Raw genomic sequence first — 26,290 nt, forward strand, 5'->3', positions numbered from 1 at the left:
GAGGGACTTTATACGCTGACTCTGAAAACCTTGCAGAGAGGCCCGGAACAGGCAAGATGAATCCAAAAAGAACATGAAGGAAAGTTATAATTAGGGTGGGCTAACTACTCTCACCAACATCTACAGTTACTCAGAGGCTTAGCACAATAACGTTTATCTTTAATGCATGCCACAGTGCAATACTAGTCAGTGGAAGAAGAACAAGGCGGGGGGAGGGGGGACGGTAGACTCTGTTCCATTTAGTCATCCAGGAATGCAGGAGTGGATCCATTGTCCAGTAGGACCTCAGAGTCTTCCACTGGATCCACTGCATCTAGCCAGTAGAAGAGGTTAGAGAGAAGGCATTGAGAATCTCAAAGGATATTTTTAGGAGCCAGATGTGGAAGTGGCAAATACCACTTCCCACCAACATTTCATTAGTTGTGCTTAACTTCAAGTAATACTGAAAATTTTTAGTCTAAATGTGTAGAGGAAAAAAAACAACTGGACTTGGTGAGCAAATAGCTATCTCTACCACAAAGAACTGGTCCTGAAAAACAGTACACTTAACAATCAGTAGTAATTAGACATTGACTGACGAAAAACTATTTAGTGGGACAGACTAGAGAACCCAGAGGTAGGCAGGCATTAAAAATTAGTGGAGAATAAATGCCTACTCACTATGTTGTACACCTGAAACTGCTATAATACTCTATGTCAACTATAATTTTAAAATAAATTTAAAAATTTGTGGAGAAAGGATGAAATGTATAATGAATAGCAATGGGATAGCTCCACACAGAAAGCGAAGATGAAATCCTTACCTCCAACACACACATAGTAAATTCCATCTAGGTCAATGATCTAATGTAAAGATACATCTTTAAAATCAGAAGAAAAAGTCCTGGCTGGCATAGCTCAGTGGATTGAGTGCCAGCCTGCAAAAAGAAGTCACCAGTTTGATTCCCAGTCAGGGCACATGCCTGGCCTGTGGACCGGGTCCCCAGTTGGGGACGCACAAGCAGCAACCACACATTGATGTTTCTCTCCCTCTTTCTCCCTCCCTTCCCTGTTCTCTAAAAGTAAATAAATAAAATCTTTTTAAAAATCAGAAGAAATATATAGCTACTGTATTGCACCACTCCTGGGGGTGCCATTCATGTTGTGATCCATATGAATTAGTGTCCCCTGAAGATGTGCAGCACAGGGATCTTGTTCGTGGTTACATATTAAGGAAAGATTCACTTAACAAACCCCAAGAATTGAATTGCAAAAAGAAAATATGGGTACATGTCCTAGCTGAGGCTGCAATAACTAAATACTGTAGACTGGGTAGCTTAAACAACAGGCATTTATTTCTCAGAATTCTAGAGTCTGGGAAGGCCAAGATTGGGGTGCCAGCATGGTGGGGTCCTTGGTGAAGGCACCATCTGTGGCTTGCAGGTGGTTGCCTTTTTGCTGTATCCTCACAGGTCCTTTTCCTCTGTGTGATGCATGTTCATTATCTTCGTCTTCATCTTTTTATGAGGGTACACTAATTCCATCATGACCTAATCTATTTTATTTATTTATTTTTTATTTTTTATCCTCATCTGAGTGTGTTGAACTTAGAAGAAGGAGCGGGGAGAGAAACATTGATATGAAAGAGAAACGATGTGAAACAGAAACATCAATCGGTTGACTTTCATAGGGCCAAGACCGGGGATTGAACCCACAATGTAGGTACATGCTCTCACCAGTAATTGAACCTGCAATCTTTTGGTGCATGGGACAATGCTCCAACCAACTAAGCCACCTGGCCAGTGCCCTCTTGACCTAATCTGAACCAAATTACCTCCAAAGAGGGTAGGCAGCTGCTAATGTCCTAAGAACTGAAATTGACCAATATTAGCTTCAATTTTCCATTACATCTTTTCCAGGAAGTTGCCAGTAGACTGGAGTTCCAAGATAGTTACATCAGGCAGATTCTGCCAGTGCAATTATTGTTTAGGTTGGGAAACAGATTCCTACTATGCCATTTCCCCAGGATCCTCTCCTGAACACTCACTTTTCAACATTCATTATTATGCTAAGTAGTTTATGATTAATCTCATTTATTATTCTCAAGAAAAGAATTTCTATAATCACCCAGTATAGGGAACCGATCCACTTGACGTGGCAAAGGTAGCCCAGCCCTATCAGAAAACCGACAGGAGCGAATTGGCACACAGGAAGCCAAACCCATTGGCTTTCCTGTGGGAAACCAAGCCTGCATTATACCTAGGCTGCTTTGAGGCTTGCTCTTGCTAAAACTCCCTCACCCTGAACTGAAGCAGAAAATGTTTACTGCATATCTTTAAAGTAACTTCCTGAAGTCTGTGCTAATTCTCCTAAGGACTGAGTGTAACCAGGTCAGTCACTCTTATCATTCCCTGGCATTTGCAATATTTTTTCCTTGTTAATCTATAAGAAGTAATCACTAACATCCTTTCCTATGTTACCTGTAAAAAGTAATCACCTAAAGCAAACCTGAGCATAATGAATGAGAACCTTCCTTGGAGTATGCTATTAAAAAGCCAATAAAAGCTTGTCCAGGCAAGGGTCAGGGTACTCTCTCTCTCAGAGAGTGGCCATGTTGTCCCTTTTTCTCTGCAGGACTTCTGTAGTCCATGTGAATTTGTTTGTTGCATCCACAACACCATTGACACTGCTGGCTGGAGTCCACACTAGCCCAGCATCTCACAACTGGTGGATAGTCAAACCTAGATATAAAGCAAATGATGGGAGTCACTTCCAGAACAGTGGAATAGAGACCTTCAAAGAACTGCTCCTCCATAAAAACACCAAGAACACTGGCAAATATTGCAAATAATCACTTTTTTCCCAAACTCTGGAAATTAATCAAAGACTTTCACCAATTAAGAAGCATTGATTCAAGAAAAACAACTGAATCTCAGTTAGAATAGCAATATTTGTGGTATTTTTAACTAACACTATTTTCATTCCTCTCTTCCCTAGCTCTGATGGGGGAACTCAAGAGTTAAAGATTTTAGCTTCACTGTTTCTCAGGCTTTTGGCTAAGATCAAGTGAAGATTTTTAGCTTCAGTCATAGTTAATAGGCTCAAGTGATTAATACAGGTGGAAAGCTGCTGTTTCAGAAACTGGAACGCATGACCATGTGACTCCGGGGGCTCCACAAGCAATTCAACCTTGTTCCCCAGGGGTCTGCAAGCAATGGAAGTGGTATCTGAGCCACTGTGTTCCCAGGAGGGAACCTCTGTGACACAAATAAATAATTGATCAACAGATAAAGAAATAGTTCTAAGAAAATTGCCTCAAACTGCAATTCTTATCCAATTAACCATTTTTCCAAAACCATTACTGACCCTTTCTTCTTATAAAAAGGATTGGCTCAAGATGAGAGGTTAAGATGTTTTTTGAGTGTATACAACCTGCAGTTTTCTTAGATTGCTGGCATCTGGATAAAGGGCCCATAAAGATTTAACCCTTGTCTCTACTTACTGGTTCTGGTAGTGACAGGCAGCATGAATGCCAACTTTTCCAATTTCAGCCCTAAAATATCCTTGAAAAGAAACTACTTGGAAATCATAGGGCTATGAAAAGCAACATCCAGCACCCACTTGAAGGTGTAGAACAGGTTTGGAGTACCCAACAAAGTTCCATCCTTAAAGAATTGTTACTATTTGACCTTGCTGGAAACTCCCTGGAAAAGCCCTATTTTCAGGACTTTTTTTTTCTAAATTAAATTTATTGGGGTGACACAGGTTAATGACATTATATAAGTTTCAGGGGTACAATTCTTGTTTTACATTTATTGATTTTAGAGCGAGGGGAAGGGAGGGAGAGACAGAGGGAGAAACATTGATATGAGAAACATCCATTGGTTGCCTTTTGCATGCGCCTCAGCTGGGGACCAAAGTTGCAACCCAGACAAATGCCCTGACCAGGAATAAAACCCATGACATTCTGGTTTGCAGGATAACACCCAATCAACTGAACCATACCAGCCAGGGCAGGTGTACGGTTCTATAATACATCATCAGTATATTATAGTGTATGCATACCAGCTAAGTCTAGTCTGCTTTCATCACCATACAGGGTAGGGCAAAAGTAGGTTTATAGTTGTTCATGTGGGTAGTAATACAATAAATAATAATATAAGAATAAACACTATTTTACATCCTCACAACTGTAAATCTACTTTTGTCCTACACCAGGGGTGTCAAACTTATCTTCACTGGGGACCACATCAGCCTTGCAGTTGCCTTCAAAGGGCCAAATGTAATTTTAGGACTACATAAATGTAACTACTCCTTAACTAGGGGCAAGGAGCTCTACATCCGGCCCTTTGAAGGCAGCTATGAGGCTGATGTGACCCCCAGTGAAAATTAGTTTGACACCCCTGTCCTACTGTATTTATATTGACCCCTTAACCTTTCCCATCCTCCCCCTGATATAGATAGATCTGACCAGATCACTGGGGAGGAGTGAGAGAGGGCCCTTAGGAAAAGGTTGCCTGAGGCAATGGTAAATAGGGTAACGCAGCACATTACCGATCTTCCTACCTTGGGCAGAGACACAGAGGTGGGAGGATGAATGTGCAAATCTGTGCATCTATGATGGGATTGGCTGAAAAGCTGGTTGCCTCCAGAGCACAGGGAATTATGGGCCAGAAGATTTAAAGCAAAGTTGGGCAGAAGCTTGCTCTCTTGCTCTTCCTCTGGAATGCCTGGATGATTGTGCTGTAGCCACCTGCATTTGCCAAAGGACAGCATTTTTAAATGGGAGAAGGACTGGTCTGGCAAGGCAGAGAGTGGCAGGGTTATTTTTCTGTGGGTGTTCTACAGGGGATGGTCTCTGAGGCCAGAAGCCTACATTTCTCCCCAAATTGTGTAGCTTTTATATTTTATGTAGTTTCAGTTTGTCAACTAATCTTATAGAAATAAGATAATTAAAAATTAATGGAGGAATGATAGGGAGACTCAAGAATTAAAGAGTTTAGCCTTAGTTGCTAGGTTTAAGTGACTAATTCATGTGGAAAGCTGTTATTCCAAAATTATGTAGTTTTTGACTAAAGACTCCTTTCCTTTTTTATCAGATGTCCGCCTCTGGAATTTTACTTAGAAGGTGGAGGCAGGCAGCAGGGCCCCACTTGCTGTTCAGTAATACCCCAACCCCCCTTTCCCTCTGGTAACCATCATACTGTTGTTTGGAGTTTGTTTGTTTCTGACTTGACTCAGAACTCACTTTAGTGTCAATTGTCCTATCCTCAGGGCATTTATCAAAACTAATCAGTTACAGTTGTTTACCATTGTAGTGGCTGTGGTATCAATAACTGTTGGGGTAAGTAAAAAGCTAAATCAAAAACCTAAAAGGAAAATCTGGAGAATGAGATGTCCAAAGAGAGCTTCGAAAGCAGCAACGTGTGTTTGGAAATCTGGAAGGCCTCACATATATGCAGCTTTGTGCACATGCCCAGGAGACACTGAGATGGCCCTATTGCCTTACCTCTGGCTGCACTGAAGGCCAGGGCAGAGCTGTAAACTGACTGTCAGAGAATTGATGGCATGCCCCGGCACACACACAGCTTCAGCAAAGGGTAGCATAGTTCTTGGTTGAAACAGTAAAGGAATCTCTGTCCTATTATTTGCTGACCATTAAAATAACTAGATAGGTATTTAGTGGTTACACATGACAAAGAATACAGATATTACAGAAATAGCACAGAAAAGCTCTTATACTAATGAACAAATGACAACAACAACAAAAAAGCAACAGCAGTAAACCCTGGGGAGGATAGGGAGAAATCTGATTTCTAGAGTTGCCACTTGTGTTCATTAAAATGTCCTGTTTCCAACAACAACAATAAAATAATGAGACTTGCAAATAATCAGGAAAGTATGGATCATATTAAGAAAAAAGAGAATAATCAATTGAAACTGTCCCAGAGGAACTCTGGACATTGGACTTGTAAGATTTTATCCTCTATTTAACCCTCAGCCAGATGCTGAGTAGCCTGCACACTTATATGTGGTAGACCTGGACAGTGCCCAGTCCATATGTGCATGTATTGCAAAAATGTTCCCAATTGTAGTGGACACCTGCCACTATCATTTTCTTTGATTATCTACTTTTTCTGGAAACTTTCCACACCAATCTCAAGGTGGTTCAAGCAGCCATGCTAGTGTTGTTTGTACATGTGTCCACTACTATGCCATGCTTGGGAAGAAGAGCCAATTCAAGCTCGACTTATCAGATTTTCTCTTTGAAGAATATGGGTTTGAACTTGAGAGATTTCGAACTTAGCATCTTGAGTGACAAAGATGAAAAACTTGGGAGTCAAATTTGCCATGCTCTCTCTACCATTTAGACAGGGTAGCCAAACAAACAAACAAGCAAACAAACAAAACAATCCAAACTTTTTGGGCAAAGAACAAGACACTACAAGAGAATACTGCCTTGGTTTCTGCTAGCCTAACAAATGATTTGTACAAGTACTTTCTTAGGGCTGAATGCATTTGTTCCTGAGATCTGTAAGTAAGCCTGAGTTACCATAACATAGTCCTCTTTTTCTTCTTTTCCTCATTTTTCTTCTTTTCTTATGCTATCTTGATTTATTTTCTGTAACTTCTAATGAAAGAAATACTAACTTTACACAGGTTGTCACTTGTCTTTAGAACTTTTAAATATTATTTTGTTCAGTTGTATTAGTCAGGAAAAGAGTAATTACTGTAGAATTTGCCAACAGTAAGAGGGTTATAAAACTGTTAGAAGGCTTGGAGGGACAAAGTTCAGGGAAGGGCCATCTCTAGCCCTCAGTTCATCACTAGGTTGAAAGAATGAGATACTTGTTACTGCTGGCAAGGCCAACAGCTCCAGAGACCGCCCTGGTTATCACAGACACCTATAGCATCTTACTGAAGTTGAGAAAGGGAAAGGGAAGTGGACAGGGATGTGTTGATTCAGCAGCTTTCAAAATTAACAAGTGATTAATTCATTCAAACCATAGTGGAAATATTGCAGCTCATGAAAAAGAGAGGAAAAACACAACATGTGATTTCACTTAACGACTATTATATTTTTTCCCCAAGGACTACTGGCACCTTGCATTTTTAGCCATTGCTAATTTTTAATAATTTAATGATAATAGTTTGCTCCACACTAGAATAACTCTGGCATTCTGCATTGGTTTGGCTTAATGTGTATAAGAAAGAATTTTTCTCCCTGTATTAAATGAATAACAATCAGACCTGCCTGAATATTGGCCTGTGGGTCTAGCCTGCTATACAAATATCATGACTCTCCACCATAATTGATGGTTTCTGCCTGGATTATGGTCTCTTCCATAATCAATGGTGAAGAGTCAAAATTTAAATGAGGGTTCATGATTTATTCTGTCACCTTAACTCCTCCTGTCTTGTATGGGCCTTTCTAAACTGTTGAACAGAGTGCTCTATTAACCCTCCCTTTTTTCCTCCTGGGAATTCCTGGATGGTATTGTTAATAGGAAAAGAAGCAAGGAGAGATAATAGTTGAGGGTTGTAGAATCCTGGGGTGTCAGTAAACTTCATGTAATGGACTGAATTGTGTGTCCCCCCACCAAAAAAATTTATATGTTGATGGTATTTGAAAATAGGGCCTCGAAAAAGGTAATTAACGTTATGTGAGGTCATAGGGTATGACACTAATCCAATATGACTGGTATCTTTATCCAAAGAGAGATTAAGACACTCAGAACCAGGGGGAAGGCTGTGTGAGGACACAGAGAAAAGATGCCCCTCTTTGAATCAAGGGTAAGAGGCCTCAGGAGAAATTAAATCTGCTGACACCTTGATCTTGGACTTTCAGCCTCCAGAATTGTGAGAAAATTAATTTCTGTCGTTTAAGCCATCTGGTCTGTGGTATTTTGTTATGGCAGACTGAGCAGAGTAATACACTACCGACAACACCACCTCCCTTTTTTCTCGGTAAAGAATATAATTATGTTACATAGTTGTGGTGGATGGGAATAGCAGGGGATGGAAGGATAACCCTGGTTGCCTTATTCCTGGTTTCTTTCCACTGTACCACATTGGTACTCTACATTCTGTTTGTTTTGACCACCCAGTTCCAATTGATCATCCTGGGATACAATGCAGTGAATTAATTTTGCAGATGTCTGAGGTTCATTAAGTATACGGCATCACTCCTTGCCATCTGTTCCAGATGACAAAATAAACAATTGTGTACCAAGATAGTCTAAATTATGATTTTGCCTGGCACATAACTTAATCCCTTTGAAGTAAGGTATTTATGATAGTCAGCAATCTGTTCTTTCAAAGTGAAACACATGAAATTTCAGTTTCTACCCATGCATATGTGCCGGGTTTGCACTTACTGTTTTTTATGACCAAATTGATTAGCTTAACTAGACATCCATGAAATGAATGTACAAGGTCTAATTTTCAGCTTGAGTCCAAGGAGTACATTATTAAGTTTTACAGAAACATGGATATTATTTATTCTGTTGGGATTTATTTGAAAGGCATTTAATTATAATTTATTTGAACAAAACCCACAGGAAAATACTAAATCAATAAACAGCATAAGAGTACACAATGTGGGAGAAAATTTGGACTCTGAAATGTTAGTATGGTGCTCATAATTTAATGTCATATTATCTACCTGCAATTCTTAATTTTGGGAAGGGTTATCTTTTTTTTTAATCCTCACTCAAGGACTTGCTTATTGATTTTAGAAAAGAGGGAAGGGAGGTGAGGTGGGGAAGAGAGAGAGAGAGAGAGAGAAACAGCAATGCAAGAGAGAGACATTGGTTGCCTCTCCTGCATGTGCAGACTGGGGACTGAACCCGTAATCTAGACATGTGCCCTGACCAGAATTAACCTGTGACCTTTCTGTTCACAGGACAATGCTCCAAGCAACTGAGCCACATGAACCTGGGTAAGGGGGTGTCATCCTTTGAAATGCTTTCTTATTCATCATTACTTTGTGGTTGTAAAAAAAACCCTCAACACCCCATTTCTTAAAAAATGTGATATAATTGACATATAACATTGTATTAGTTTCAGGTATACAACATAATGATTATAATTCTTAATGTTACCTTGTGACCATTTAGTCACCTTTATTACTAGGGAAATCATGTTATCTCCTATCTTTTGGTTTTGGGATTGTATTTTTTTTTATCATATGTCAAGGGAGATAAAAATACATAAGTTTTATTTTTGTTCTCACATCAGAGGAATTTTCTATAGGCTGTACTTTTTGGGGGTTAACTTCAGTTAGATATAATTTAGTTACAATTAACACCTACAGATTTTAAACTTGCAATTCTAAGACCTTTGACAAACGTATCTAACAATGTAATTCCCACTACACTCATGATATATAACATTTCCATTACCATTAAAAGTTTACTTATACAGGCCCTGGCTGAGTAGCTCATTTAGTTAGAGCATTGTTCTGATGCTCCAAGGTTGTGGGTTTGATCCCTGGTCAGGACACATAAAAATTGACCAGTGGATGCATAGATAAGTGGAACAAGTCAATATTTCTCTCTCCCTCTAAAATCAATAAGTAAAAGTTTAGTTCTGTTTCTTTGAGAGTCACACCCTGATTCCCATTCTGATCCCTGGCAAAGTCTGATCTGATTTCTATCACTTTAGTTTTGCCTTTTCTAAAATTTCATATAAATGGAATCATACAGGATACATATTTTTGTGTGTCTGTCTTTTTTTCACTATGCACAATGCTTTTATGGTCCATTCTTGTTTGTTGCATGTTCCTTCATTTTGTTCCTTTTAAGTGCTCAGTAATATTCCATTGTGTGGGTATATTATAATTAGTTTATCCGCATGGACATACGGTTCTTTTTAGGTTTTGGTTGTTTGAGACAATTGTTTTTAAGTCTTCCATACGTTTTAATTTTTCTTGAGTTAATACTCAAGAAATTGTAGGAACTGAAATTGTAGGAGTGAAATTGTAGGAACTGAAGATAGGTACTTTTTCCCTTTCCAAGAAACTATATAACTGTGCTCTAAAGTGGCCTTACTATTTCGCATTTCCAACAGTACTGTATGAGAGTTGTAGTTGCTCCACATTATTGACAGCGTTAGTATTATCAATCTTTTAAATTTTAGTTTAGTGGTATCTTATTGAAGTTTAAATTTCTATTTATTTAATGACTACTGTAATTGAGCTTCTTTTTTTGTGTTTATTGGTCATTTTATATCTTTTTTGGTAAAGTACCTGGTTCAAATCTTTTTAAAAAATGGATTTAGGCCCTGGCTGGTGTGGCTCAGTGGACTGAGCACAGGCTTGTGAACCAAAGCATCGCCGGTTTGATTCCCAGTTAGGGCACATGCCTGGGTTGCAGGCCATATCCCCAGTATGGGGTGTGCTAGAGGCAATCATACATTGATGTTTCACTCCCTCTCTTTCACCCTCCCTTCCTCATTTCTCTAAAGTAAATAAAATCTTTAAAAAAATTGACTTATTTGTCATCCTATCATAAAGTTGTAAGAGTTCTTTATATATTATAGATACAACTTCCATATTAGAATTATTTTTGCAAATATCTTTGGTTTGCATATTCATTTTTTAAATTGTGTCTTTTTAGGAGCAAATGTTTTTAATTTTTAAAAAGATTTTATTTATTTAATTTTAGAGAGAGAGGAAGGGAGGGAGAAAGAGAGGAAGAGAAATATCAATGTGCAAGAGAAACGTACATAGGCTGCCTCTTGCATGCCCCCAACTAGGGATTGTGCTTGCAACCCAGGCATGTCATCTGACCAGACATCAAACTGGTGACCTTCTCGTTTGCAGGACAAGGTCCAACCCACTGAGCCACACCAGTAAGGGCTAATTTTTATGAAATCCAATTTATCATTTTTTATTTCATTTTGTATGTTTTAATGTACTTTTTAGTTTTTACTTACTCCAAGTGCACTAAGATTTTTATCTTAAGTTTTATTATAGAAATGTTATTATTTTATCTTTTTTATTTAGGTCCATGATCTATTTCAATTAGGCAGGGGATTTTTCAATCTCGAATTAAAATAACTTCCAGAAAATATTTTGAAATTCACATCACTGCACAAGTAAGGAACATTAACTGGTGCACAAATTTGTCTGTACTACTTCCTCCAAACCAGTTAAACTGAAGGAAATACAGGTAGAGTTGCTATTTATTATTCAACCGAGTCCCTTCTGGAAGTATGAAAATTTCTTAGTGTTCATTATTGTAATTTAGGTAATGTTCTCATTTTCATTTCTAATATTGGTTATTTGTGCTTTTGTTAATTTTATTGTTAAAAAATTTACATCAACTTTTGCTTGCTTTTTGGTCTCTGGTAGGGGTGTGTGAAAATCTTCCATTTATGAAAAAAATAAAGAAAATAAAAATAAATCTTCCATTTATGATTATTGATATGTCAATTTTTCTTTGTAACCGTTTTGCTTTATATATTGATTGGCTGTGATTTCCTGTTTATCCTTTCTAATTTTTTTTTTTTGCCTTGATGTAATTACTTTGACATTATTATTATTGCTATAATAATGTTGATCATAAACAAATAGCCAGATATTTCCCCAGCAAAATGGGTTTATTTGGGAGCAACAATGAATTGCGATTTGGAAAAGGTGATCTAATGGTGAACCATGTTCAAGTCCCCAGAAACAAAGGAGCGGAAACTCTTTTTTAGAGGAGAAGAGGAAGTTAGGAGAGCTATTATAAACAGAGTTCTTGTTCTGTTCTGCAATCCACTTAGGGTGTGAGAGCTTGAACTTCTTGCCTCCTGACTTCATTTTAAATGAGGTTTTTGTCTATTAATATTTACAACAGTTTTCTTTAGGTTGATATTTGCTTGGTAAATATTTTCCCATCCCTTTATTTCAATAAGATTTTGTTTTATGTGTCTCTTATAAGCACTGCATAGCTGGATGTTTTCCTTTTAAAAATACCATTTGAAGCCCTAGCTAGTGTAGCTCAGTGGATTGGGTACTTGCCTTCGAATCAAAGGGTCACTGGTTTGCTTCCCAGTCAGGGCACATTCCTGGGCTGCAGGCTGGGTTGCCCAGTTGGGGACATGCAAGAGGCAACCACACTTGGATGTTTCTCTCCCTCTCTTTCTCCTTCCTTACCCCTCTCTCTAAAAACAAATAAATAAAACAAACAAAAAAAACACCATATGAAGAATCTCAGATACGTATTTTACTTGAAAAAACAACAAACATTATTTTGTGAAGTCATAAGTAATCAAATACACCAATGCATTTCATTTTCATTTTCTTTTATTCCACACTTTCCCTCTGCTTTTTTTAAAGATTATATTGATTTATTTTTAGAGAGAGGGAAAGGGAAGGAGAAAGAGAGGGAGAGGAACACAGATGTGTGAGAGAAATATCAATCAGTTGGCTCTTGCATGTCCCCAACTGGAGACCTGGCCTGCAACCCAGGAATGGAACTGATGGCTCTTCAGTACGTGGGAGGACGTTGTAATATGCTTAGTGACACCAGTCAGGACTGTGCTGTTAAAAAAATTATTAATTTATTTTTTGTTTCTTTAAAGATTTTATTTAGTTAGTTATTTTAAGAGAGCAGGGAAGGGAAGAGGGAGTAAATTATTGTGTGGTTTGCCTCTTGCATGCCCCCTACTGGAGACCTGGCCCTCAACCCAGGCATGTGCCCTGACTGGGAATCAAAGTAGCAATCCTTTGGTTTGAGTATTCCTACTGCATAAATGGTTTGTAGGCTGGCACTCAATCTACTCATTTACACCAGCCAGGGCAGGGCTCTGCTTTTTTTAATTGAAGGTTTTTGAGTGGTAAACTCTCCTCTATGTCTGAACTATAGATATATCATCCTTGGAATGACATTTATCTGGGTTAAATTCTAGGCTGAGAAATTATTTTCCCTCAGTGGTCTCAGGATATAAGTTCTTAATCTTTTGTGTTTATGGTTGTTGATAAAAGTTCTATTAATTGTCATCCTTTTGTAGAAAAATCTGTTTGTTCTCTCTGGTAGTTTTAATTTTTTTTTCATTCTAGCTTTGATATTCTAATAACCAGTTATTTTATTAATTCAATTCAAACTTACTTTGATGTTTAACTATACTTAACTTTGCATTTAGATGTTGTTATCTTTCACACTAGATAAAGAATCACTGAATCATATTAATTTTATTACAGGATTTTATAGACTTTGTTCCATTGTTTTTTGACATCTATTGCAGAGGAAAAGGTCGACTTGGTATTTTTTCCATTGAAGATAACCTGTTTTTTTTTAAATAGAAGTTTCCTTTATTTTTATCTTTAAAGTTCAGCATATTTGCCAATATGTAAGTTTTGTTCTTGATTTTGTCTGTTGATTTTTCCTTTTTATAAATGAGGCTTTAAAAATTATTTTTTCTTTAGTTATTTTTAAATTGAAGTATAACACACATACAGTAAATCATGTAAAGCAATTGATGATTTTTAATTTATATATGCACACTTACAACCACTGACCAGACAGAGTATTCCTACTGCATAAATGTCTAATCACTATGTTTTACATATGGAGCTATCATCATATGTCAACTGTAATTGAATAATAAAATATTATTTTTTAAAAGATTTTATTTGTTTATTTTCAGAGAGAGGACGGAAGAGAGGAAGAGAAACATCGATGTGCAAGAGAAACATCAATCAGTTGCCTCTCACATGCCTCCAACTGAGGACCTGGCCCACAACCCAGGTGTATGCCCTGAATGGGAATTGAACCAGCGATCTTTTGGTTCGCAGGCCAGCACTCAATCCACTGAGTCACACCAGCCAGGGCAAAAATTATTTTAGAAAAGATATTCCTCATGCCCCTGAAGATTTCCTGATGTTGCTTCCCAATGTATTCATTACAACATTTGACTACTCTGAATTTTTGTCATTGTTGATTACTTTTGCCTTTTTTGGAACTTCATAGAAATGGAATCAATTATATTGTATGTACTCTTTTATATCTGCCTAATTTCACTTAATAAAACAACTTTCATCCATGAAAGTGCATCTAGCAATGGATTTACTCATGTTGTTGCATGTATCAATAGTTTGTTCCTTTTATTGCCATGTAACAGTCCATCATATAAATATACTACTGTTTATTTATCCTTTCTTTAGTTGACAAGGTTTCGGGTTTCCATTTTTTGACTATGGTGAATAAAGATGCTATGAGCATTCTTGTACATCCCCTTTTGTGGACATATACATACATAGGTGTGAATTGCTGTTCTTTAAGGATGTATGTATTTAGCTTTAATAGGTACTGCCAAACCAAATAGGTACTTCCAAAGTGATTAAGCCCTTTTACACTTGTACACTCATACATGCAGCACACTGTGTGTGTGTGTGTGTGTATGCTAGATACAATACATTCTTGTCAACGCTAGATACTGTTGGTCTTTTTTGGGGTGTGGGGTGAGGTGTCTGACTTCTTTCACTTAGCAAAATGCAGTTGTGATTCACCCATGACTTTGTGTTTACATATAGTTCATTAGGTTTTATTGCTGAATAGTACTCCATTGTTTGAATGTACCAGTTTGTTTATCAAGTTGAAGGGCATATGAGTTGTTCCCAGCTTTTAGAGATTATGAATAGTTATTATAAACATTTATATAATGCTTTTTAAATGAACATACATGTACATTTTTATTTCTCTTGGTAAATATTTAGGAGTAGGATGTTAGGTTTTGTATTAGGTATATGTTTGGCTTTGCAAGAAACTTAAAACTGTTTTCCAGTGTGACTGTAGCAGTTTGTAACCAGTAATGCATTTGAGTCTAGTAACTTTACATTTTCACTAGCACTTGTGATGATAGGGATTTTTAATTTTAGGTATTCTAATGGGGTGTGCAGTGTAGTCTTTTTAATTTTACACTGCATCCTAAGAATACTGTTATTTGCATTTCTTTGATGAGTAATGAGTTGAGTGCCTTGTCATATATTTATTGGCTTCTTGTGAAGTGCAATTGTCTTCTTTTGCCCATTTTTTAATTGGATTATCTATCTTTTTATTGACTTGGAGGAATTTTTTAAAAATATATATATTCTGGAATGAGTCCTCTGTCAAGTGTATGCATTGTGGCTTATCTTTTCACTTTCTTAATAGTGTCTTTTAATGAACAGAGGGCTTTAATTTTAGTGATGGCTATAGCAGGCTGACTAATGGACTTCCAAAGACGTCCATGTCCTAATTCCTGGAAACTGTGAGTATATTACCTGACATGGCAAAAAGGACTTTGCAGATGTAGTCAAGTTAAGGATCTTGAGATGGGGAAATTATCCTGGATTATCTAGGTGAAACCTATGTAGTCATGGGGACCTTATAATAGGAAGGGTTGGTGGTCAGAGTCAGAGAGGAGGCAACTTGGTGACAGAAGCAGAGTCAGAGAGAATTTTGAAAATGCTCTGCTGCTGTCTTGAAGATGGAAGAAGGGGCCGTGAACCAAGGAATGCATGTAGGTTCTACAAGCTGAAGGCAAGGAAATGCATTCTCCTCAGAGTCTCCAGAAGCAACAATGCCCTCTTGACACCTTAATTTTACCCAACCGAGTCTTGTGATCTCCAGATCTATGAAATAAATTAGTTTTGTCGCTAAATTTGTTACAGTGATAACAAAACAATGGCTTATCTTTAATTTTATTACAATAAAAAGCAATTTATCAATTTAACTTTTTCTTAGTACTTACTGTATCCTAGTTAAAAAACTTTTGCCTACCCCAAGTTTGTGAAATTACTGTATGTTTTTTTTGCAGAAGCTTATTGCTTTACCTCATATTTAGACGTATGATAGACAGATCCTGACTACATTTTGGAGTACGGTGTGAGGTAAGTTCCATGTTCAAAGTTCTGCCAGGTTTCATGGCCTCCTCGGGAACGGTTTTATTCCCTGGAATCGTCCTGTGGCTCCTTCTTCCTGAGCTTTTAGGAAACACCGTACTTAAACCACCACCCTTGGTCCACCTTTTATTCTCCTCAGGGTTTGTCGTTGGAGGCTCCCTGGACGCATGCGCTTTTGACCGGAAGCAGGCCCGTGAGAAACTACAATTCCCAGAAGACCATGCCAAAAGAAAAAAAAAATCTTGTGGTGGGGGAGGAGGGAAATGGCTTGAAGGCTCGCGAGAGAACGAGGTTGAGGCGCCTGCGCGAAGTGGGTGGAGGGGGGTGGAGTGAGTGAGGAGGAAGAAGAGGAGGTGCCGTCCCACAATACCAGGCGGGAGGGCGGGTAGGCGGTTTGTATCCGGGCTGTGTGGTGCTCGGAGCCTCCGCGGACCTTGCTGCTTCTGTGTCTTTAACGCGAGAGGAAGCTATGCGGAGGGGTGGAAAATGGCAGAGCTGCAGATGTTACTAGAGGAGGAGATCCCGTCCGGCAAGAGGGCGCTGATAGAGAGTTACCAGAACCTGACCCGGGTGGCGGACTACTGTGAAAACAACTACATACAGGTGAGGAGCGCGGGCGCGCGGGTGGGCGCTGGGCCGACGACCCGCCGCTGGACGCCCGAGTGACCAGTCCACTGGGCGGGGTGGGGAACTGCCTTAACCTCAGCGGCCGCCTCAGTCCCAAGCCCCAGCCAGGGACAGAGCAAGTGGCCAGGCTCAGGGAGTCGAGCTGCGTTACTACAGGAAGTGGCTGTGGTGGTTGAAACCGATAGAAGCGGAGAGAGAAAATGGGCGAGGGAGTCGGGAACCCGTCGCAGCCCGGAATCCCCCTGCGGGCTCCGCGCCCCAAGTCGCGCTGCCCCTCAGCAGCCTGCAGTTCCCTGGGCTTCTGTCCGGAGACTCAGCTGCCGCCCCATTGCCTCTCCGTTCGGAGAGGGGTCTAGGACCGAGGAGAGAGGGGAGAGGAAAGGGCAGGGACGAGGCGCAGGGAGGAGCAGCAGAAAGGAGAGGAAAAGCGGGGTGTGTGTCGGGGGAGGATGGGGTGGGGGCGATTATGTCAGTTTAACCCAGAGGGTGTGTCTTTTATTTATTTATTTAAAAAATTTGTCATGAGTCACATTACACAGACCTCCCCGAGGGAGAGGAGGAAGCGAGTGGGGAGTGAGGGAAGGCGTCTCAGAAGTTAATCTCAAAATTCCTTTAATTGAAGGTTTGTTATATCTGCCTGCCGGTCCGTTTTCAAGTCGGGTTTTTTCCCATCTCATCATTTTCACTTCCGTCCCACCATAATGCACGTCTAGAGGTTGTTAGGGCTATCGTCATTATAAAACAAAAATGATTTAATTACTTTAGAAATGTCTTTAATACTCTTTTCCCCCAAGTTCTTGAACTGTTGGTTTCATAAGTAACTTAAAATATAATGGTGTGATCGTCGGTTGCTTATTTTCTGTAGGTTTCTCTCTTTCCAACTGAAGTAGATGTATAGAATTTGACTTCAGATTGATTACCGATCATGTGTAGTCTTTAGAACCATAACTAAAATATGTTATTTTAGATTTATTAGAAAAATTGTGGCAGATAATTGTTTTTCTTTTAATGATTGAAAGTGAGCTATGGTGTGGTAGTTGGTAGATCTTTGCGTAAACCGGCAGTTTGCAGAAGCAAAAAAAGTAGCCGAGTCCTTTGTATTAATGTAAAGGCACCAGAAATTTGCTTATAAGTGGTAAGGCATGACCCAAACATATTTTGAAAGATTAGGGTTATTGCAATTCAGAACTAAAGTATTTACAGAGAGCCTCCCATGTGATTATCATTTTTAAGAACCAGTAGTTTCTGGGTTGACAAATGCTTTTCCTACTTATTTTTAGAAGGCAAGTCTGTTTTCAGAATATTTTGAATATTTCTCAATTTCTATATTAGTAACATTGTATCTTCAGTAGCATTACTAGGAATTTATCTCATAATTTTTTTTCAAGCTTTTACTTTAGGAATTTTACTGATAAACTTGTTGAATGCCTGCTACATCTACTGTATTTCTTGTTTTTGCAAACTTAATATTTAGCCTTTTAAAAATACTCTAAAATCCAGTAGAAGTGTGGATGTAGTTCTGAAATAGAAAAGTGATCTTATAGTTTATTGATACTACAAATATACAAGTTTTATTCAACCAACATGGAAAGCCTTAACATTGAGGTGAATTTTAATTTGCTGAAGGTTTTAAGGGTTTTGAAAATCAAAAAGATTGATAGCAGAAAGTTAAATTGCCCCCATTCCAGAAGTAATTTCTTTGTAGAAATCAGCAGATAAGTACTTAACAAAGGGTGGCTTCTTTTTGTTTTGCATGTTGGGAAATCTGACAATAATATGGTGTGGTAACTACTAAGTATTGGCAAATTCAAACATGTTTTAACCTGTCTGGTGACTATGTCCTTTTCAGGTAGTTGTCTGCTATGAAGCTTCTCTCTCTCTCTCTCTCACTCACTCATCTCTTTTCTTTTTCCCTTCCTGCAATATCATGTAATTTTGAAGCACTTTTAGACTTATTGGTAGTATCCCCAATTAAGTCATGATAATTCTCATGTAGTCTCTTACTCTTAAACATATTAGTACCAGTTAGTACCATGGTGCCAAGAGCCACTATCAGTGGCTCCATTTTTTTTTTTTGGTGGTGGTCCTAAACTTTACATCAGTCAGTATTCTGATTTTAGTGGGGTAAAAATATGTTTATTTTAGTAGCCTTTTATCTATTTATCTATCTCTCTATCTCTCTATCTATCATCTTTATTGATTGACTGTAGTAAGAGAGGAAGGGAGGGAGAGACAAAGAGAAACATCAATTTGTTGTTCCACTTATCCACGCATTCATTGGTTGATTTTTGTAGGTGTTCTGACTAGAGATGGAACCCACGGCCTTGGTATATGGGGACGAACCCCCAAACTGAGCTACCTGGTCAGGTATCATAGTAGTAGCTTTTAAGTTTTTGGACTATATGATGCACTATCTGCCTTCCTGAGGCTAAGACAGGCTTAGATAATAATGAAGGCTTTGTGGAAGTTGTTGTGGTAGCTGACTTTGTGATGTGTTGGGCTAACTTTGGTGCAATGAATAGGGAACCAAGAGTGCTAGAAGTACCCATATGACTGTCTTTTGAGATCTTTCTGTATCCCTTTTATGACTCTTACTGGGTTATAATCAGCACCTTACATAAATATGTCTCCTCTCAGGGAAAATATGTACGTGTATTTTTTGGAGTATAAGACTATAAGACGCACCCCTCCCACCCATTTGGGAGGAATAATGGTTGTTAATGATGTTGTTGAGTTCTCTTTACATTTACGTTCGTGAAATATTATGTTCTTTATGTTATTAAATATTTTACCACATTTTTTGCTTCAAAAATTTTCCCCCTATTTTCCTCCTCTAAAACTTGGTGCGTGTTATGGTCTGAAAAATAAGGTAGTTGTGTTTTGAGGATTTTTTTATACCCAAGGCGAGTTAAGTTACTGCATGGGTGATTTTTGTCCTGAGACTTCAGTTTTCATTTTGTTTGTTTTCCTACAGTTTGGAAGTACAGTCCTGTTAGGCTAAGGTGTTCAGTTGCCAAGTTCTTTTGGCTGTAATGCAGTTGAGTCCTTGAGTACTTCATTAGCTCTTGGGGTCCTTTTGACTTTAATTATTAAATTGTATTATTAGCCCTAGCTGGGTGGTTCAGTTGGTTGGAGCATTGTCCCACACACGGAAAGGTTGCTGGTTCTATTCCAGTCAGGGCACACACATAGGTTGGGACATGTGTGGGGAGGCAATCAATCAGTGTTATAGGTGTTTCTCTCACATCAATGTTTCTCTCTGTCTCTGTCCTATTTTCTCTCTCTAAAATGAATAAAAACATCTTTGGGTGAGGATTTAAAAATATTAAAATAAAATTGTATTATTGACAGCAAAACTTCTCCAAAAAGTATACTTACTTAAATATGACAAGATTTTTGAAAGTTATGAGGAAATGATATTTAAAATAGAAAGTGGTTTTTATATAGAGAAAAAGATGCTTTTTTCCATCTTTTGGTTGACTTGCCCAGTTTGAATTTTTTTTTTTTTAGTAGTTTATGTCAAGGACAGTTGCTACTTAACTTGAACACACTTATTCATCTAGCCAGTTCTCTTTGCTCTATTTTAGTGTCCACAGTGCCTTTATCATGGGAACTATTTTGGGGAGTAGGAAGCAAGCAAAGCTAAAAGGAGTAGAAACTGTTTAAGAAAGATTTTTGTGCGAATTGCTAGGTTGAGTAAGGACAGAAAGGTCTTCCGTACAGCTAAACTTTTTAATTTAATTTAAAAATTTGGCCTGGCATTCCCCCAATAAAAGCTTTATTTGGGTTAACAAGTATAGTCTTGTTATACTGTATAAAGGGGATCTCATAAGTGGGTTAGTTAATTTAGCTTGTTTTCTTCCTCCTGTGATGCTAGCTTATGCTCATTTGCTGATTATGCCTGTTTAATCTTGGAGGGCAGGTAATTTTTGTGTAGGAGCACTTTGGTAAAAGCTAACATTTCTGGTAATGTACAGTTTATGCCAATTTATAAATGAAGTCAGTTATTCCATTTATTTATTTATCTATCTATCATGAGCAATTTAAAGGTTCAGAGACATTAAATACCCCTAAAGTTGCATATCTCATGAGAGATAATGCCTGGAATCAAATTGAGGTTTTCTGATTCTATATTCTACTTAATGAATACTGAGTAGGGTGCTTACTGTAGGATAGGGGATAAAAAAAGATAGTGGGAAGAAGGGAATAGGGAAGAGAAGAGGGTGATATATAGCAATTGCTTATATTTATTGAGTACATGCTTTATTACAGTCTCTGCAGGTTGATTTGTGTTAGCATTACTCCTTACAAAAACTCTCCATGATAAGCAGTATTCTCTTACAGATCAGGAAGTTAGGATTCAAAAAAGTTAAATGAGTTTTGTTTGGTCATATACTTAGTAATTGGCAGTCAGGGTTTCTGCCCAACTTGGACGTGCTCTACAGGTTCCATGGCTGTGCTCTTCCTGTTGCACTCTCTAGCTGTGAATGAATCTGGAACTCAGACTACTTTAGAGATGTCATGGAATAAGTAGACTATTTTTAAAAAAGATTTTATTTATTTATTTTTAAACAGAGGGGAAGGGAGGGAGAAAGAGAGGGAGAGAAACAACTTGTGGTTGCCTCTTGCTTGCCCCTTACTGGGGATCTGGCCTGCAACCCAGGCATGTGCCCTTGACTGGGAATTGAACCGACAACCCTTTGATTCATAGGCTGGTACTCAACCACTAAGTCACACCAGCCAGGATGGAATAAATAGACTTTTGTTTAGCATGTCTGGGAACCTAACTATTTTACCATTGTTTCTTCTGAGTTCCAAGTTGCAAAGATAAGAACCAATATTTTTGTTTTTTGGGGATGATAGCTTTGGCATTTGAAGTGCTGAATTATAGGAATCATAGGCTAGTTTTTCACTGAACTCAGTGGATCTTTCCCATTTTGTGCATCATTGCCTGCTTTTTTTCTATCCTGATTCAGCTTTGCAATTGTGGTAAGAAAACTTAGAATTAGTAGAAGTTAACAAAACAGAATGTATTGAAACATTTTGATTTTTACGCAAACCAGATTCAGCTAAAGGTAGTCAGAATGATTGAGGAGATTAGGACCGATTGGAAATGGTAGAATTTTACACTCACACTTTGCAGTGAGTAAGAGTAGATAGTAAAATTAGAGATACAGGTTGGAAATCTAGTGAATTAAACATGGTTTTAGTAATGTGCAGCATGGTGACTATAGTTAATGATACTGTACTGTATATCTGAAAGTTGCTAAGAAAGTGGGTATTAAAGGTTCTTACTGCAAGAAAAAAATTGTAGCTGTTGTGATAGCTGTTAACTAGAGTTATTGTGATCATTTCCAGTATACGTGCATATCAAATCATTATGTCGTGTACCTGAGATACCATATGTCAATTCAGAAAAAAAAAAACAAGACACAGTTTTGGATATTTTTATGGAAATCCTCAGGTTAGTTGTTAGATTGACCGGTAGTCACAGCCTGCTTATTAATTCTGCTGTCAAGCAGGCAGGATCTGACCTTGAGTATTAGGTCTTAACGAATATTATGTCAGCTACTAATAATACTCAAGAATATTGAATATTCTTTAGGGCCGTATGTCATTTGAAATTTGTATTAAAACTAATTAAAAGAATTTGTATTAAGACTGTTTTTCTTTTGTAACTTTAATACTTATAACAGCTTTACATGTGGTACTTTGATCTAGTCCTGGTATGCTTAGAGCCTCAGTTTTAGCAAGTTTGTGTCATTTGGAGAGGTTCTTTTTAGAAAATTGTTGAAGTAAAATCTTAGAGTAAGGACATTGTTGTAATTCTTGTGTGTTTCTGTTTTTTCAAGTTGGTTCTGACAACTGAAGAATGCTAATACTCCTTGTAGTGGGAAAGAAGTATGTGGACAATTGGCCATTTAGAATAGCCAATTTATTTGGGTGAAATTATGTTATAAGAATTAGATACTTGTGAGTTAACAGACAAGAACATATTAGCTAGAAAGGAAGAGTGCTGATACTGGGAGAAGGTGTTGAATCAAACATTAGCAGATTATGTAGATGTAATTCTGTGAGAATAGTGTTGGTATGAAAAGTAATGTAAAGATTATTAAATGCTAATTTGGGGGCATTTAAAAGTTTGAATTGGGGGAGTTGTGTTTCTAATGTTTTTTTGTGTGTCGATTATAATTTTTATTGATGTTACGGTTTGATTCTAGAAGCAATAATAATGAAATCCCAGAAGCACAAACTTTATAGACCTTAATATTTAATAAGACACTACTGAAAAACAAGGGAAAAAATTTTTGCCCTGGCCAGTGTGGCTCAGTTGGTTGAACCACCCATGGAATGAAAGGTCATGATTTGATTCCCTGTCAGGACACATGCCTGGGTTGTGGCCTGGTCCCAATTGATATTTCTCTCTCACATTGATGTTTCTCTCCCTCCCTTTCCCTCTTTCTAAAGAAGATAGTAACAGATGAAAAAAATAAGGGATTTTCAAAGAAGTAAAGCATTGAGAAGAGACACTTGCAAAATGGCAGTTACTGGATTTTGTTTTTAAATGTATGGGTGTTTTTTAATTTTTATTTTTTTTAATCCTTTCCTGAAGACATGCTTATTGATTTTCGAGAGATGGGGAGACAAGGAGAGAGGAAGAAAAACATTGATTTAAGAGAGACATTGATCTGCACCCTGACCCACTGGGGGCTGAACCCCCAACCTAGGCATGTGCCCTGACTGGGATTCCAACTGGTGACCTTTTGGCTCATAGGATGATGCTCCAACTAACTGAGTCACACTGGCCAGTGGATTTTGTTTTAAAAGAAATAACTGACCTGGTCATTTTAATATCAAACATTAATTGCTTAGAAAGGAGACTTGAAGTTTTTTAGTATTACCACTCTGTAAACCCAATTAACTACAGTTAACCTTGGCTCTGCTAACTTTCTCCATTTACAAATGAAATTTTTTCAGAAATCGTTGGTAGTGAACTAATGTTTGTGAAGAAAACCTGAAAGCAAAACAAAATATCCTAAGGAAAATAATGTGTATTTGTTAGCAAGAAGATTCTAATTTTGATATGCATCGTAGCATAGCAAGTTCACCAGATGTGTGTGGAATTGTGATTTATGTTGACTAAAGAATATTGGTAGGACCATCTCAAGTGTAGCTGAAGTATAAGGAAACTAATTTTAGGTCTTATTTATTAATCATTAGCATAGTAATTAATAACTCATCATAGAAGATTCCAAACATATACAGAAATGGAGAGAATAGATAATGAACCCCCATACTTTTTATTTTTTAAAAATTGTATTTTAATGATTATGCTATTTGTCTTGTTTTCCCCCTTTACCCCCCTCTACCCAGTAACCCCTAATCCCTCAGGCAAATTCTCCGCACCATTGTTCATGTCCATGAGTCATGCATATAAGTCTTTTGGCTACTCTATTTCCTATACTGTACTTCACATTCCCATGGCTATTCTATAACTACCTAATTGTACTTCTTAATCCCCTAACCTCTTCACCCATTTCCCTACAACCCCCTCTCATCAGGCAACCATCAAAACGCTCTCTGTATCCATGATTCTGTTTCTGTTCTTGTTTGCTTAGTTTTTTTTAGATTGAATTGTTGATAGCTTTTGTATTTTTTGCTATTTTATTGTTCATAGTTTTGAACGTCTTATTCTTAAATACGTTCCTTGAACATTTCATGTAATAATGGTTTGGTGATGAACTCCTTTAGTTTTTTCTTGTCTGGGAAGCTCTTTATCTGCTCTTCAATTCTAAATTATAGCTTTACTGGGTAGAACATTCTTGACTGTAGGTCCCTGCTTTTCATGACTTTGAATATTTCTTGCCACTTCCTTCTAGCCTGCAAAGTTTCTTTTGATAAATCAGCTGACCATTTTATGGGAACTCTCCTGTAGGTAACTACTTCTCTTGCTGCTTTTTAAGATTCTCTCTTTGTCTTCAACCTTTGGCATTTAATTATGAATGTCTTTGAATGGGCCTCTTTTTGTCCATCTTGTTTGGGACTTGCTGTGCTTCGTGAACTTGCATGTCTACTTCCTTCACCAAATTTGGAAGTTTTCTTTCATTATTTTTTCAAACAGATTTCTAATTCATTGTCCTCCTGCTGGCACCCCTATGATGTGAATGTTGGACCCTTTGAAGTTGTCCCAGAGGTTGCTTATGTTATCCTCATTTTTTTGGATTCTTTTTTTCTTCTTGTTCTGCATGGTTGTTTTTACTTTCTTATGTTCCATATCATTGATTTGATTCTGAGCTTCACCCACTCTACTGTTGTTTTCCTGTAAATTGCTCTTTATTTTAATAAGTGTGTACTTTGTTTCTGATTCTTTTTCTGGAGTTTTGATTTGTTCTTTCATTTGGGCCATGTTTCTTTGTCTCCTTCTTTTGGTAGGCTCCCTGTGTTTGTTTCTATGTGTTAGATAGAGCTACTTTGACTCCATGTCTTGGTAGTGTGGCCTAATATAGTAGGTGTCTTGTAGGGTCCAGTGGCATAGCCTCCCCTATCACCCAAGCTGGGTACTCAAGGTGGGCCCTTCATGTGGACTCAGAACACCCTCTTCTTATAGCTGAGCCTTGATTGCTATGGGCAGATCAATGGGAGGGAGTTACCCAGGCCAGTCAGCTGTGAGAATTGGCAGTGACCACTTACTACCAGTCTGTCCCTTGGAGGATCAGCTGTGCAGGGGCAGGGTAGTGGTGGTCCAGTATTGTCTGTAGCTGTCCACTGTGTGTGCATTTCCCAGGTGGTGCAGGACAAGATCAGCCCTGCACCTGTGTTTTGCTCGGGTCATCCTGCTTGAGCTATAAAGCAATCTGAGATGGCTGCCTTTTGTGCTGGGCTTGGAGATTCCCAAGTGAAGCCAAGCTGTGAATCTAGGCTGGCTGCTGCTAGTACAAGGCCTGGAGCTCACTGAGGTCAGCTGTTGCTTATTTGAGAGGATTTAGGAAGTTGTGAAATATGAGCCAAGACTAGTCATTCATATGAAAAAGGAGCTTAGGTGGGCCTGGAAATTGGGTGGGTGGAGTCTTGGGATCTGCTATTGGGGATCAAACAGTGTTACCCAGGTTGATGGAGTCTCAGATATGGCACTGACTTGCTGGCTTAGTGGCAGGGAGGGTTTAGAAAAGGTATAATGGCCTCTGATTGCCTTGATGTGAGATACTTCATTTTTTCCCTGTATACCTTTGGTGCTTTTCAAGCTGTTTCCTCAGTCCTGGAGATCAGAGGGAGTGAGCCTGGGTATGTGAGTCCTTATGTGGGTTCTTTAAAAGGAACTGCTTGGGGCTCAAGTTTCTTTCACCAACTCAATCCCCGCTGATTTTTGCAGCCAGAAGTTGTGGGGGCTTATCTTCTTGGCACTGTAATTGTGCTGGAGGGCCTGGTATGGGTCTGGGACTCCTCACATCTGAGATATGCCTCCCGGGTTTCTATCCACCATGTGTGGGTGAGGGACAGGCCCATTCTGTGTCTGTGCTCCTCCTACCAATCTAGGTGAATGTGATTTCATTAATTCTGTAGTTGTCAGGCTAACATTCAGCTTGATTTCTGACAGTTCTAAGTGATGGTTGTTCTGTATTTTAGTTGTAATTTTGATGTGGTTGTGAGAAGAGGTGAACCATGTCTGCTTATGCTTCCATCTTGACTGGAAGTTGAACCCACATTTATTTATCACCCAGTTTTAACAGTTATTTACTTGTAGCTTGTCTCCTTTCCTCCATATTTCTTTCCTGTCTCCCTACCATTATTGTAAAGCTCATCTTTGACATATCA

General features: G+C 38.3%; 1 protein-coding gene across 10 annotated transcripts in view; it reads left to right on the plus strand.

The window, feature by feature from the left end:
* Positions 1-16,144: 16,144 nt before the first annotated feature.
* The window catches only part of ABI1 (abl interactor 1), a 113,967-nt gene continuing 103,821 nt past the window's right edge, over positions 16,145-26,290 (plus strand). For all 10 annotated transcript variants that reach the window (XM_028507551.2, XM_028507553.2, XM_028507550.2 and 7 more), the window contains exon 1: positions 16,145-16,453. In XM_028507551.2, the coding sequence (XP_028363352.1) occupies positions 16,337-16,453 (117 nt within the window). In that variant the 5' untranslated portion in view covers positions 16,145-16,336. The remainder of the gene's footprint in view (positions 16,454-26,290) is intronic.

This window comes from Phyllostomus discolor, chromosome 1 (assembly GCF_004126475.2).
Source record: "Phyllostomus discolor isolate MPI-MPIP mPhyDis1 chromosome 1, mPhyDis1.pri.v3, whole genome shotgun sequence".
In the NCBI taxonomy this organism is placed as follows: domain Eukaryota; kingdom Metazoa; phylum Chordata; class Mammalia; order Chiroptera; family Phyllostomidae; genus Phyllostomus; species Phyllostomus discolor.